General features: G+C 44.4%; 1 protein-coding gene across 1 annotated transcript in view; it reads right to left on the bottom strand.

The window, feature by feature from the left end:
- The window catches only part of ryr1b (ryanodine receptor 1b (skeletal)), a gene marked incomplete at both ends in the record, with an annotated part of 160,502 nt that overhangs the window by 104,231 nt on the left and 41,003 nt on the right, over positions 1 to 15,268 (bottom strand). The window contains 17 exons of the mRNA XM_080730859.1: positions 985 to 1,334; positions 2,038 to 2,243; positions 2,749 to 2,923; positions 3,684 to 3,889; positions 4,539 to 4,686; positions 5,030 to 5,189; positions 5,302 to 5,385; positions 7,765 to 7,868; positions 8,425 to 8,529; positions 8,734 to 8,950; positions 9,287 to 9,479; positions 10,115 to 10,356; positions 10,864 to 10,997; positions 11,454 to 11,572; positions 12,687 to 12,782; positions 13,391 to 13,526; positions 14,565 to 14,751. Of these exons, the coding sequence (XP_080586985.1) occupies positions 985 to 1,334; positions 2,038 to 2,243; positions 2,749 to 2,923; positions 3,684 to 3,889; positions 4,539 to 4,686; positions 5,030 to 5,189; positions 5,302 to 5,385; positions 7,765 to 7,868; positions 8,425 to 8,529; positions 8,734 to 8,950; positions 9,287 to 9,479; positions 10,115 to 10,356; positions 10,864 to 10,997; positions 11,454 to 11,572; positions 12,687 to 12,782; positions 13,391 to 13,526; positions 14,565 to 14,751 (2,862 nt within the window). The remainder of the gene's footprint in view (positions 1 to 984; positions 1,335 to 2,037; positions 2,244 to 2,748; positions 2,924 to 3,683; positions 3,890 to 4,538; positions 4,687 to 5,029; positions 5,190 to 5,301; positions 5,386 to 7,764; positions 7,869 to 8,424; positions 8,530 to 8,733; positions 8,951 to 9,286; positions 9,480 to 10,114; positions 10,357 to 10,863; positions 10,998 to 11,453; positions 11,573 to 12,686; positions 12,783 to 13,390; positions 13,527 to 14,564; positions 14,752 to 15,268) is intronic.

Genomic DNA, 15,268 nt, shown 5'->3' with positions numbered 1-15,268 from the left:
TACACGAGTACAGAGAATATCGTCAACACAAGTGACCCTTAATAACATTAGACGTTCCCCAGATTTAGGCGTGGCCGGGGTTGAGTGGCTGGCTGGGTAGTGGGAAACAGGAACGTAGTAGTCACTAGTTTGAACCTCGTTTCACAAGACACGTGTCCCCTAACAGCTAACCATGTGCGCTCATCTGAGCCACCTGAGCAGACATCTGCTGGCCGCGTGCAGAAAAGTGATACTAGCGATCGAAAACAGAAAAATGTATAATGAAAATGTTTACTGAAGTGATAAATCGATTGAAAAGTAGGGTCATTTTCCCATTGACATACATACAGTATAATCTAAATGCTTTTTGCAATGAGAGAGAGAGAGAATGCAGCTTTAATCAAGACACTTCTGCATTCGCTTCCCGCATATAGATAACTCAACTCAAATGAATGTGTATAGCTTCATTTATACGCTGCTGGCAAGTGAACAGGTCGTACTGTAGAGTATACTGTAAATGTAACTTTCTTCTTTTCAAATATTTTTATTATTCGGTTTTTCACAATGCCCAGGGGTGAGTATACATTGTCTTGAAACTGAATATATCACAAAGATGTAAAAATATATCCCACCCTCCCCCCACCCTCAACGCCCCAGGACAGTTGCAATACATGTATCTTTAATCATTTCTCAAAGGCTTTAGTTTACACTACAGGCCCACATTAAGTATTCAGCATTCAACAAAGACACACCGGTCAATCAGGGGACGGCATTTACTGTTCCATCCAGGGCCATCCAAATTACTGATTTGATTCTTCTTTCTTGTTTGTTTTTGTCGCTCGGCTGTACAAAACAGTCCTTTTATTTTTTCTTACTGTCCTGTAACCTTTAACTGCTGTACCTTCTGGGTGACTTAATTTCCCCCTTGGGATAATAAAGGTATCTATCTATCTATCTATCTATCTATCTATCTATCTATCTATTTACAACACCCGCACAGCTCACCCTTTCTTCTTGCCCTTCTCCGACATGGTGTCCTTCTCGTTCTCCGCCATCACGTCCTTGGGCACCGAGGGCTCCTTCTTGTCGTCCTCCTGCTCCTTGCGGCTGGCCGACTTCTGCAGCAGCTCGTACTCCGTGTCGGGCTCGCGGATGACGGTCACCTCCTCCTCGGGGATGATGAGGCTGTGCGTGAGCGGCGTGGCGCCCGGCACCACCTTGAAGGTCTCGTGGAACTCCACCGGCATGCTGAGCCGCAGGAACAGCATGTCCATGTTGGCGTTCTGGGAGCCGAAGGTCTTGTGGGTCAGCTTCAGGCAGGGGGCGCTGTCCACCGTCCCGTCCACGCGGGACACCTGTGTGCCAAAGACAGAGAGAGAGAGATTAGTTTGCTGAACGTACATGGCTCCCCATTAAATAAACAACAAATGACTAACAAAAATGTTGATTATAGGGCCCTCGTCGGGCCAAATGCGGTTATATTTGTAGTGTAAGTGATGCACATAACTTCTAATGATTGATGACAATTTCACGTCTCTACCATTTATTTCCAATCTCATGACGTGACACATTGTGAGCTTGTAGATCTGCTATTTTTGTGATTGTTCCCCACAGAATAGAGGGTATGCGCATGCATAAAGTGAATCGCAAATCGAGTGGCAAAGTGAGTTTAAACATCGTTTAACGTCATTTAATGCAGGTAGGACTTTTCTGTTTGGATGGATGGGCTGTCAAGGCCAGAAAGTAGTTTTTGCCACTCAGTAGGCGTTCCCGCATAACGTCCGGGTATACTGATGATGTCACTTGCATGCCCTCTATAGGAATGCTGCGGTTTAAGTGGTTAAACGCCAAGTATAAATTTAATTTTTCAGTCTGTCGTAATGGAAACAAATATTCTCTCCAGTTTAACTCGTGACATACTGTATCTTATTTACGTAATGTTAAAATGACAAAAGGTGCTGTAAAGTAACAATGTAATTCAGGGGTGCCGTGGATGAAAAGGTTATTTAAAGGGGTGACCTGAGCCAAAAAGAAGAAGAGAACCACTGGTCTATTTACCTCGATGTGGTGATCGGCAGGCATAGGCACATACTGAGGCAGGCTTTTACTGAACCACATGGTGGTGTCCCTCTTCATGTTGATGGCGAAGGGTTCGAAGCCCTCCTGAAGGCCACAGATGGCAAAGTAACGCAGGCTGCTGACATTCTGGCCCAGGTTGATCCTGCCAACCTGAGACAGTCCCAGGGTACACACCGGGATGAAACCTGTGGAAAGACATGTCACAGATAACACATGTTATTTACCCTACTACCTACAGTACATCAAAGCATATAGCATAAACATTTAACTTTGATAAAGTGAATGAAGGGCCACACATTGAACTATTTGAGCATTATGCGTTATAAAAAAAGTAATCATTAATTGGAGTTGAGGGCCTTAGAGGGCCGGAATGAGATGGCCAAAGGCCCGTGTCCGGCTCGCTCCATATGTGAAAAGCAACTAAGCGAGAAAGTATTTTACCACACAGCTCGAGATTGAATGTGAATGTTGATGTGAATTTGCCACTACAGTTAATGTGAAATGACTGAATGAGCAAGTATCCGATACTGGCCCTTTGTATCCAGTAACATTGCAAAAAAACTGTTTTGACAAGTACCGTGGGATGTGTGAGATCAATAACAATATATCACACAAAGCTCTCCATATGAAGATAAGACAACACGTTTGTAACTGAACCACGTATGATCGATGATGATTCATTCTCCTTACCGTCGCCGATCTCAAGGTCCTTGAAGGCCATATCCGAGCCCGAGTCGCTGATGAGCATCTCTCCGTTGAGGGTGAACATGATGTTCATCTCAGTCAGGTCAATCATGCATCCCACCACGTCTCCTGACAGCCACTGGCGACCAAACGGCTCGTTGCCAACATGCCAGCGCTGGGCCTGTAGCAGGTCAAAGTCCACAATTCAAAACAGTGCTTTCAACTTTTCTACAAAGTGTGCTACAGCAAACCAAAACATTTGTTTTGCTTGCAATCATTGTGTATGGCTGTAATTAGAAATAATCATTTCGAGCACAGCAATTGATTGAGTGACAGAAAAGAAGGCCGAAGGGTTGCGCAGTTCTGCAAATACAGCTACAGTCACAAAGTTGTTGTTTTTTTTTCTTATCAATTATTTTTATTTTTATTTTCCATAACATGAGTGAATCAAAATTATAGACATACATATGAGCAGAACAAGAAACAAGAAAAATGCAATTAACAGACAAACAACACAAACAATAGCAAAACAAGAAAAGGAAAAGAAAACCCACCCACCCCCATTCCCCGGACCAACACGGAATGTATAGTGCATGCCTGTGCTAGGCTATTACCACTATATAGTGAATTCTTGAATCATAACCTTAAGCTTATCTGCAATGTCCGACCACATATTAATGTTTTCTACAGTCACAAAGTTGAGTTGACTAGTGTATACTGCATATCCAAATCACAGGAGTATGTGTGGCAGTGCTGTTCAGAATCTCAGCTTAAAATTTAATTGCGTTACAAATGGAAATCTCCAGTGCCGTTAACAAGTTTATGCAGCAAAACAGTATTCACATACTCACAGTACATAATGTGCCACATAATGCAGTACATATCTCAGATACCATGCGACCCCATCATACCCACAGGGAGCTATAGCGTGGATGACTGACCTTGTTGCCGTTGAAAACCCAGGACAACTCGTCCGATCCGAGCTCGGCGTCGGCGCGGACATTGGGCCGAGCCCAGCCCACTCGCATTTCACCCGTGGTCACCGCCTCGAACTCAAAGTACCACTTGCCCGCCGTGACTGCGTACGACCTCTCCGCCCTGAAGACGCGCACCTTGTCCCCGCGGCCGTCTTCAAGGCCATGACCTGCTGCAATGACGGGAAAAAGTATGTTGAACACTGGATGTTCTGACATGTCATGTGGTCTTTTGTTTTGCCTTTGTTTATAATCTACCACTGTGAAGCTAAAGCAGGGGTCATCGCCACGCTGGCTTGTGGTTGACATTTTTGACAAAACGTTTTTTTTTTTTTTTTTTTTTTTTTGCCACAGACATACAAAATTAGTGGACAATAATATTGCCAGAAACACATAAAGAGATAGCCCTGAATGACCATAACAGGTCTGTAACTCTAAGTGTAAAATGTAACCAAATGGACCCTTACAGATTCATTTGGTTCCATTTGTACCCTCTCAGATTTAAGGGGTCCTTGCAAATTAAACATTGAGAACAACTAGTACTAGTTGGAATCCTAATATGCGATAGTGACCTAGTAGTAAATCAGTGTCATACAAATTCTGAAGAAAACCAGGAGACTTGATTTTCAGTAATTGGGTCTTATGATCAAAATAAGAACATTATAATGATGTGTGAAAAAGAAAATCTAAAAATTTGCCACGGACACATAGTCTGTGTACGGACATATTGATGACCCCTGAGCTAAAGGAAAAATTACACTGGCAATGGAAATGCATTTGCTTCCATCTCATGTTGTAGCATTTCATCTCAGGTGAACTTACTGCTCTCCTGGTCCGGAGGCTCGATGTTGTAGCCGTAGCCAATGAGAGTGCGGACAGCGTTGTTGACGCTGTCTCGGTTCGTCTTCTTAGTTCTCTCGTCCAGCAGGTTGTAGGGAACCAGACGAGGGTTACGCTTATTCAAGATGTCCTGCATACAAAGAAACATTTATCTTTTAAGCAAGTGAAGTGTTCAATTCAAGTTCATTATTTGGTTAACCAATTTAGACCTGTTGCAACCTTTCAATCCGGGTGCCACCTCTGTGTCTCATTAGTTGCTATATATATAGCAACATAATATTTTTTTAAAGAATTATACGAATTTGAAGGTTTTCAGGAGGCGTTTTTAGAATCGGCCTCAGGTGTAAATGGGTTAATGAAGTCGCTGTGATATTTACAGAATTCTATTCAAATTAAATATGTGTTATGAAAATACCAATAAAGAATCCTTGAACAAAATAATACAATAATAAAGAAGTTGACGTGATATTTACCTGCACAATACTGTAGGTCCATCCCTGCTTCACGCGGTCCCTGGCCCACACGTTGTGCCCGTTCTCCGCCAGCTTCTCCACCAGCTGGTTCTGGTTGGGGGTCAGCTTGACATGGTTCAGGTCCAGCGGGGCGGGCTTGTATCCACTGGTCATCACGTATCTGCAGGGTGGAGAGAGGCCAAGCACAACGTTAAGGCTAACAGAAGAAACGCAGTGCTTACATGGTAGTACCTACTACTACTACAGCTGAAATATGATGGTGTTGTCCGTACGTCTTGGGCAGCTTGATCTTCTTGAGGTTCTCCTCTGCTTTCTCATCGCCCATACCCACGTGACAGCCAAGGGCCAGGAGGGTCCTGTGTGGGACAACACAGGGGAATCAGAATCAGAATCAGAATCATCTTTGTCGCATCACTCAGTATAGAGGGCCTGATTTATCATTGCGTCAAAAATAAGCAACAAACTATACCAAAATCAAATGTCAGACATTGGCCAAATTTCAAATATGACCTAAGAAAGAGGCAATTTCTTTTGAAAATAGACGATCCGCAAGTTGTGGTGGAATTCAGATCAATCAATAATCATGAGAAAATGAGGAGACAAGACAATTATATTAGGTGGTGGTGTGGTCAAGTTTATGTAACATGATATCATGGACAGAAGTACAGTTTAACACTCTGGGCAGTGGTAAAGTAGTTCTGCCCAGAAGAATGGTCAGACACTAGAGTTATACTGTGTGAGCTGAAAGGCCTCTGGGAGGAGGCGTACCATAACAAGATTAGCTTTACCAAAACGATAGTTACTGAGGCCTACTGAAGGCCTCTCTACTCCTAACTATCAAGTATTAGTATCATCATACAGACCTAGATATTAATATAATCAATGAATACATGATCTACTCTATAACGTCACACATAATCAATCATGATAGCCTCTAATCTACCACACAGTCCAGTCATCTCCGGAGTTGGACAAAGTTTCAGTCCAATGCGACCTACATTATAAAATAAAAGTTGAATATTTTAATATATTCAGGGAGTAGTTCCTTGGCCTCCTTAGCAGCCTGCACAATAATGCTGGTGCTCATCGGGTCCAGTGGTTTTGTCTGTGGCCTAAATACTAAGGGGACAAACGTCTGGAGCTGAGCGTGCTCTGCTGTCAGTTGATTAAGAGAGGGACCGACGGGTGCAGACTCTCAGAGAACGTTCTACAGAAACAGCCGAAACACGTCTGTAAATTAAAAAAAAAAGGTTGAGAATCACTGCTTTCTAAACCAGTGGTTCTCAACCTTTTCAGGTCGCTACCCCCAAAATAATCATATTTTAACTGGGGACCCGCCCACCCTGACGAGTACTAAGTGTTGAGGCATTACATTTTGTATAACACGGCTCTATTGTGAAAATAGCAGATCTACATGCTCACAATGCCTCACAACGCAATTTCTGCCTCTAATATTTGGCAATTTGGCCAATGTTTAATTTGTAATTTTAGAGGTAGGCTATTAAAAAACTCACTCAATGCCAAATGCCAAAATGGCTCCAAGGTAGATGTGCCATGATTTTGTATGTTTTTCTTTACAATGCAATGAAAAAAAATGTTTTTTCTTTTATAATTTATTCCCCCACAGAAACAGACACAGTTGTTGTGATTCGGTGGCAAAAATAATTTTGTCAATCAGACAAATGGTTCCAGAGATAGAGCTGTTTGAATCAAAAAAAGTGTCCATCCACTAGAATGAACACACATTTTCTCAATCAGCTAAACGAGGGAGCCAACACACAAACAGAGAAAAGCATCTCTCTGATCTCAGGTCATTTTGACATAATTAAAAAAAAAAAAAAATGATTTTTTTTTCTATACAAAAAACACAAAAGACGTCAAAGACGCCATTGGCACCCAGGGCCTTTGAAAAAAGACGTCAATAGACGTCATTGGCACTGAGTGAGTTAAAAAGTCCTTAAATTGTCACTTTAGAAATGTGAAGATACCCTCTATACGCTTAAACTTTATGTTGGTTAATTTACTGTTGAGGGAGAAAACAATGTTGCACATTAAGTTAACCCTTTCAAAGCCACGGGGACCCCCTTAAAAACAGGGGTACAGAGGTACTGCCGTGCAATCTTCTATTTATTTATAAACATGTTTTAAAAAAGCAATGCACCAAATGATAACAACACGCTCGGATCGCTCAGTGCAAGCCAGCAAACCGTGCATGAAGAACGTTTTTTGGTCGGCCAACCTACTTTGATGCTGCTGAAGGCTGTTTTCGTCCGTTCATTTGCATGGAGCGAGACGGGGTAAACCGCGAGAAAAAACAGCGCCCGAAAGTACATTACGTCCTCGTTGCACGCACAACGATGTAATCCACTCATTCGGAAGCCTTGATTTCGTCTTTCGTCTGATCGAAAAAGATGAGGAGACGCTCTGGCCAACTGCCCATACACAATAGAATGGCACGTAATGGCGGCCTGTGGATCCCAGTTTCTCCGTCGCAGAAGACGTCATCACGTCTCTGACGCTTTACCCCTTTAGATGCTTTCTTAAAGAGACAGAGCACGACCGGCGACTGTTTTTTTTTATTTTATTATAATTAATTTCATTTTTACGATAAAAGTACGGGAAAGTACGAGCGGCTGTTGCGTGGTCCGGACAAGTACGGGCAAGTACGGCTGGCTTAGAAAGTGTTGTTAATCATCAGGGGACCCCTCCAAAACCATTTCTCAAGTCACACTCACTTGAGGGTCTCTGCAGACATCTGGAGGTTGTAGTTCCTCTCTGGCTCAGGGAGGCTCTGGAAGTCCACTAGACAGGGATGAAGCTTCTTGTTGTCGTCCCTGAACTGTGAGAGAACACAAGGAAAGTTAGGCGCTGTACAGACATTTGCGTGAAACATCTTCTCCGTATCGTCTGAGAATGGCCACTGGGAGCGCAGTACTAATGCATTGTCAATGGAAGGTTGTTTGGTTTTTTGTCGTTGCCGTGTCTCTTGGCCAAAAGACAGGCTGCGGTTGAGCTAGAGACACGGCAACGACAAAAAACCAAACAACCTTCCATTGACAAAGTTTCCAGTGGCCATTCTCAGACGATACGGAGAAGATGCGTGACGCATATGTGTGAGTCCAGCCTTAGAGGCTACTCATTCCAGCAACAGACAGCTTGAAACACTATTACCACTGTTGACACACACACACACACACACACACACACACACACACACACACACACACACACACACACACACACACACACACACACACACACACACACACACACACACACACACACACACACACACACACTTAGTGCATACATGCCGTTGTAGATCACACGGTAAATAGGTTTTAAGAAGTGATTCACAAGCTTTGACTGAGCCAAAGAGGTGTCCTGCTACTCACCGATCCATAGGTCCAGCCCTGCTCGATGCGTGTGACCGCCCACAGCTCGTGGATGTTCTCTGCCAACTTCTCCCGGATACGCTCCAAATGGGGCGGCAGCACGATCTACGATGCAAAGCACAACATAACAGGTAGGTAGGTACGCCAGCGAACAGGCAAACAGATATGGACCTGCCGATTTAATGCTTTAAGGCTTATCACAGACCCTAGCAGATGCTGCCATGTTGTGCTGGTTACGCAGCTCACTCTATATGAATCAAACTGACTGTACAGTATGTTGTATTGTTGTGGTTGATGTTTTTTTTTTACCTGCACCGTGTCCACAGGGCAGGGTGTGAAGGAGGTGTGGGTCAGGGACTGGGTGGGGCCCAGCAGGTTGCGGACGCCGTCGAAGTCATGCTTGTACTCCTTGATGGGCTCGATGCGCATCCTGTCCTTGGGCAGCAGGGCCTCGTAGCACGGGGCGTAGCCTGGAGGGGGCAGGAACTTGAAGTCTCCGTGTCGGCCGCCCAGAAGGAAGCGAGCCCTGAGAGGTGAAGGAGAATGCAAATATGTAAAAGTCCAAGCCGTGTTTGAACACAAGGATAGGATTTACGGGTATGATATGCTTAACACTGAGTGTACACATGGAACCAAATAGACCTGTAAGGGTCCATTTGGTTCTATTTGAACACTCTCAGATTGTCATTCAGGGCTAGCTCTTTATTGATCTAAACTGACCCATACAAGTCTGTAACTCTGACAATGTACAAATGGAACCAAATGAACCCTGGTTCCATTTGTACACTGTCGAGCTAATGGGAGACATTGACATTTGAAAGTTTGAGAAACACTGCTGTCAGGTCTACGTGAAGCCACTTACTTGATTCCGGCAGAGAAGCTGATGACGGGGAAGAAGAGGCCGTCCACGTTGAAGTTCTCAAACATGCCCTGGACGGGGTGGCCGTTGATGCGGAAGGAAATGCTGGGAACGCTCAGGTCCAGGCAGCACGAGACCACGTCGTCCGCTGCCAGGGTGTGAGCACCAGGGGACGCCACCTGGCGAGGGACTGTCCCTGTGTGTCGGGTTACAAAGTAAAAGTCAGTCTGGATTCTCCGGAATTCAAAATTGACTTGAAGTACAAAGGTATTGGTATCAAAATGTTTGAAGTACCAAAAGTGGAAAGTACTCCTCATGCAGAATGTCCCATTTTACAAGTTCTCAAATGTGTAAACTGTATAAAAGTCTTCGGCTATTTTCAAAAGTCACTTGTCCGGATAGAAATTAGACATTTCACAGTAATTTCTTTCTTAAATGCATGCATAGGAGTCAGACATTGAAATAGAATAAATAACAAAACGACCCCCCTTGCTCTCTCCACCCTCCACTCCATAGTATCACCAGTCCATAGTCTGCATACAGCACAAAAGCTGCTAGAAAAAGAGCCACTTGTCCAACGGACAGGTACATTTTTAATGAGCTTGTCCGGGAGGAGTTATTACTTGTCCCAGACAACAGGACAAGCCTTAATGTCAAGCCCTGATATTGATGTCAAATCATCATTAAAATCGTAGTATTTTGCTAATTATTTGGGAGACCACTTGCAGTATCCTCATGGCCAACCAGTAGGCACCCGACCCACAGTTCGGGCATCACTTTATTTGGAATTCTTTTGCAAAATGTTTCATTCGTTTTCCCTTTTCCTCTCACCTGACCACAGGTTGAGGCCGTCATAGCCGTAGGAGTAGAGGTCATCACCCACTCCGTTGCCTCCCCAGCCCTCTCCTCCTCCAGGGTAGGGGCTGTAGCCCTCCGTCAGAGCCCAGCCCACACGCAGGTGGGAGGCCTGCGCCGTGACGAACGCCTCCACGTGGTCCACCATCACCTCAAAGTACCACTTCTTAAACTGCGTGGACCCCTCACACGTACCCAGGAAGATGTTGGGCCTCACACTGAGGGATGAAACGGAAGAGAATCTGTATCCCTCACTTTGACACATTTTCAGACATCAATTTTTCAGCTGCTATCGATCGCAATTTTCAACCTGATTGCTGTGTTGTAGGGCAAACATTTCATTCGCCAGCCATAACATTCTGAAATGCCGCTGAAGTCGTGCAGAAAACATCGATAAAGGTGAAAACTACGACTCCTGCTTCCTGTTTTCCTTTGCCATTACCCTCAAAGGTTGTCCTTGTTCCCTGTGATAATGTCAAAATAGCGATCTGGACTTCAGAAAATCTCAATCAGGTTTGGGGACATAAACCATATGGGTTTGCCAGGCCATGCATGTCTGTGAAATGCATTGTGGGAATTGTAGGAACACAGAGAATGTTCTCTTCCGATATACAGTCAACTTTATCCGAAATATTGTTGACCAGGAAGACCAGGGACTGCTGGATTCTGTGTGTTTCGACTAACTGTACTGCCCTCTGGTGCCCCAGCGACAGAAGTGCAGATACCTGGTTACGTAGTTCACGATGGCGGTCTGCAGCAGGAGGTCACGACCCGGAAGCAGGTTTTCCGTGATGAGGTTCTGATTGGACCTCACAGCCACACCGTTACACACACACAGAGAGCGCAGGACGTCCAACACCTAGGAGGAGAGAGCGAGAGAGAGACGGGAGGAAATGATGTCCGACTGCATGAACATTGACACAGTATGCCACCTTCAGCCTGATTTAAACTTTGTCGTACAACGTACAAATTAGGTTTTCGGTGGCGCCGCAAAAGCAAATTCCTGGCGTGCATTTCATAATTTATTTATTTTTTATTTTTTATCTTTGTATCTCTGCAACTGTAGAGCTTAATTACTTTTTATTTTTATTTTTATTGAGTATTGTGTATCTGTAAAGCACTCTGTGCACTCGTGCTGTGAAGATGTGCTATATATAAATAAAGTTCATTCATTCATACTTGGCATTGAAATGTTTGAGTGTGTGTGTGTGTGTGTGTGTGTGTGTGTGTGTGTGTGTGTGTGTGTGTGTGTGTGTGTGCGTGCGTGCGTGTGTGTGCGTGTCCGTCCGTCCGTCTGTCCTAAGAAAAGACCAACCTTGTGGTTGCGTCCATGTTTGTCCAGTAGAGAGATGATGGACTTGATGTGGTTCTCCTGGATGATGTTGAGGACTTCAGGACTCTCTATCAAGACACAGTACAGCACCTCCAGAATACCTGAACAGGCCAACAACAATAATGATTAGTTTGTTTGTTTTTTTAAATATTTTAGTGCGACCTGAGGGTCGCAAGGTTCCCTCCTGATTGGCTACAATTGCCTTCTAAAGTTTGTGTATGCGACCTGACGGACGCTTATATCCCGATTAGGGAGTCTTACTGGTAGATATTGAAGTGGAGATGGACAGGAAACAGGGAGAGAGAGATGGAGAGAGGCATGCAGCAAAGACTGTCGGGAACGGGACTCGAACACGCGATGCTACATTAGAGCCAAAGTGCCCAGACCGCTAGGCTAGCTGTCCGGGCCATGATTAGTTACTTTAATTGTGTTGTTTAGTATGATCCATAATGTGCTTCACATTGAATACTGTTTAAAGTGCTTGTAAGCTAATGTTTGCTCTACTGCTAAAAGCGCTCGTATGCATCAGAGTTCAAGTAAATGGCACAGCCACAGGATATGTACTGTTCCTGAGGCAAAGATGTCCTACATCTGAAACTGTGGAATCTCCTCCCAGAGGGAAGGGATTTGAAGACAGAGCTATAGCGGGCTGAGAGGAGTCCACCATCACCTTCTGTTGTCATTGCGTCTGATACGTGTGACATATGGAGCAGACACAGGGAAGGTCGCAGAAAGTGATGACGATCTCAGAATCTGTGCGTATACAACTCTTTCAAACTGTTCACCCTCTCAAGGGCAGTTGTGTTGAAGCTTTTCAAGTCTAGCCTCTGATGTTCACCTCCCACTTCAAAGCGTGCAGTGATTCTCAATCGACATGGACCCCCGTTATTTGATATGATCTTTATCTCTCAGACACCAATATACACTGCAAATTCCTTGAGTGAGCACTGAGCAGTGCTATTTATTAGTTAATCCTCCTGTGAAGCTTGGCCAATGTGGGATGGGGCGATACCTACGTATAAACAGACGCAGGACATTATGTACAAACAGACATGGAGAGATGTAGGAGCTGTTAGCACTGAAAACGAAAAAGGGGGAAAAGCTACTGCTGAGCCTTTAGTTCGTTTTTGTCCCTCTTAGTTTTATGTTAGCTATAATATCCCTGGTATGTAGTTACTGTGAGAACAAGTGAGTCGCAGTAGTAGCGTGCAGTACCTGAGGAGGCCTCCAGGCGGTCCAGCTTGCTGACCAGCCAGTCCAGGTTGTCACAGAACAGAGCACAGTTGGAGCGGTTCCCTCTGATCAGAGAGGCTGTTGGTTGGAGAAGACACACATTTGAATAATGATGACATAATGTCAGCAGCACTGTATTCTAACTGTTTGAGAAGAAGGCACTGCATCTACAGAAGAACTGGTTAGATTCTAGATTCTTGGAACCTTGGTGCTTTGATGGAACCAGCAGCCATTTTTTGGTTCCAGTTCCGAACCAACTTTTAGGGTTCTGAACCAATTCATTTTCAGTGAAAACACTGAACTGGTTCGATATTAGGCAGGAAAAAATAACTGAACCAGTTCAACCCTGAGATGGTAAAAGGCAAAAACGATGTGTTGTGAGCTGGTAGATCTGTCAATTTCACTATTCTTGATACTTTTAGAAGATTCTTTTTACATTCTGGCCTATATGATGACATAGGGACGGCTAGGCTGAAAGTGGTTAATACTTCATCTAGGTTAGGGTATACTCTGCACATCAGCGATGTAATGAACTGCACGCAATGAATTATATTCAAGAATTGGGAACGGCCTTATCGAGATGCGAGTCGCGTCCGAAGACAGATGGTGGCGTGGACAGGTTTCTGGTTTCTTTTTTAGACTCTTGGACAGCTGCTGCACAGCAGAGGACAGAGAGGGCGTCCTACCCAGCAGCTCGTAGAGGAGGTTGACGATCTCCTTCCAGGCCTCTCCGGCCTCCTCTCCGGCGAACTCGGAGAAGTGGGCGGCTGTGTTGTAGACGTTCAGCCGGTCCACGCACTCCAGCACGATGGTGATCATGCCCTGGTGACGTCCACAAGAGAGAAAGAATGATCAGTTTGTGTAGCAAGATCATCAATGTTTGCCTATTTTAGCTGAATAAATGGTAAATGGTGAATTTATATAGCGCTTTTATCCAAAGCGCTTTACAGAGATTGTGCATTACATTCACCCATTCACGCACACATTCATACACCGGTGGCGGAGGAAACCATGCAAGGCACCAACCTACTCACCGGGAGCAACTAGGGGTTCAGAGTCTTGCCCAAGGACCCTTCGACATTAACTCAGGGGGAGCCCGGATTCGAACTGGGAACCCTTCGTGCTCTAATAACGGTTTCTCTACCCCTGAGCTATGCCGCCCCTGGCCGAATACTGGCCTATTCTTGCGATGGGCCTGATGTACAATATACACTACACTAGACCACTAAGATACCCATGTACCTGACAAAATACTTCCAAAACGTCAAGGATGTCCACAATTACAGCACCACAGGCAGCGGCACAGACCATGTTCAAACCAGAGTCGGCTCAAACAAAGGGTCAAATTTGTTCTCCTGCTATACCACTAAAACGTGGAGCACCCTACTGAGAGTCTTAAAGGAGTGTAAAACCAACTTCCTTTAAAACCACTCTGAAAAGCCACTTACAGGCTGCTGCCACTCGAAACTGGTAACAATAAACCTAGCCTAACCTTACACTCCCCCTTTTTTGCATTTTTGTTTCTTTTTTGTTTTTGTTTTTTTGTTTACAACAGTTTTTTCTGATGATATCTACTGCATAGTACTGTGTTCTATCTGTCATTCAATGTTCAATTCAATTCAATGATTTAAAGAGAAGGATCTCAGTGGAAACAAGCCGCGGTTTACCTGAGTTTCCTTTTAGTTGACCATGTACCAGTGAACTGTACCTTTTCCTATGCAAACTTCTAATAAATACTTCAGTCAATCAAAATGATGACATTAGGAACGCTGTATAGGGTTTAGGTGGTTAAATAAAGGTGTGGGTGAAATACATTAGGAATAGACAGCCTAATCTTTTTGTGTGAAGAAGACATGTCACCTCCTCCTGGAAGAGGTTCTGGCGGTTGCGCAGCGAGCGCAGCTTGGTCTGCTTCTCCTCGTGCTCCAGCTCGTCCTCAGGGGGCCGGAAGTAGAAGACCAGGTCCTGCAGGGACAGGATCATCCCCTCCAGGGGCAGTGACACGGGCCCCGGGGCCTTGTTCTTCCCACTGAGAGAGTCCAGGCCCCTGGGACACAAGCACACACACACACACACACACGCACACACGCACACACACACACACACACACACACACACACACACACACACACATATAAACGGCATGTACTGGTTGCGCTAAAACAGCCATTTTCACATAGAAACTCTATAGTGTAGATCGCTGTTTCCCAAACAGTGGGTCGGGACCCATTTGTGGGTCGGGAATCAATTTGTATGGGTCACGACTCAAGTAAAGATTACATTTTTTGTTCCTACTCAAAAGATTTGTATTAAATAATGTATTAAATAATTGTAAAAATGTTAAAACAGACAAACAAACCTAAGAAATTCCATAATAAAATAATAATTAATGAAAAATAGTAGTGAAAGTAGCCGATCTAAAAGCTTGCAACGCTGCACAAAGTGACACGTTGTGCGCTTGTAGATCTACTATTTTCACTAGTTTGGTGGTAGGAGACATTATGGACAGGCCTTTAAGTTAAGGCATAAGAGCTGGTACCTAAGACAATCAAAATAGAAATATT

Source organism: Nannobrachium achirus, assembly GCF_963921795.1.
Source record: "Nannobrachium achirus genome assembly, chromosome: 8".
In the NCBI taxonomy this organism is placed as follows: Eukaryota; Metazoa; Chordata; class Actinopteri; order Myctophiformes; family Myctophidae; genus Nannobrachium; species Nannobrachium achirus.
This window is presented reverse-complemented; position numbering and strand designations above follow the sequence as displayed.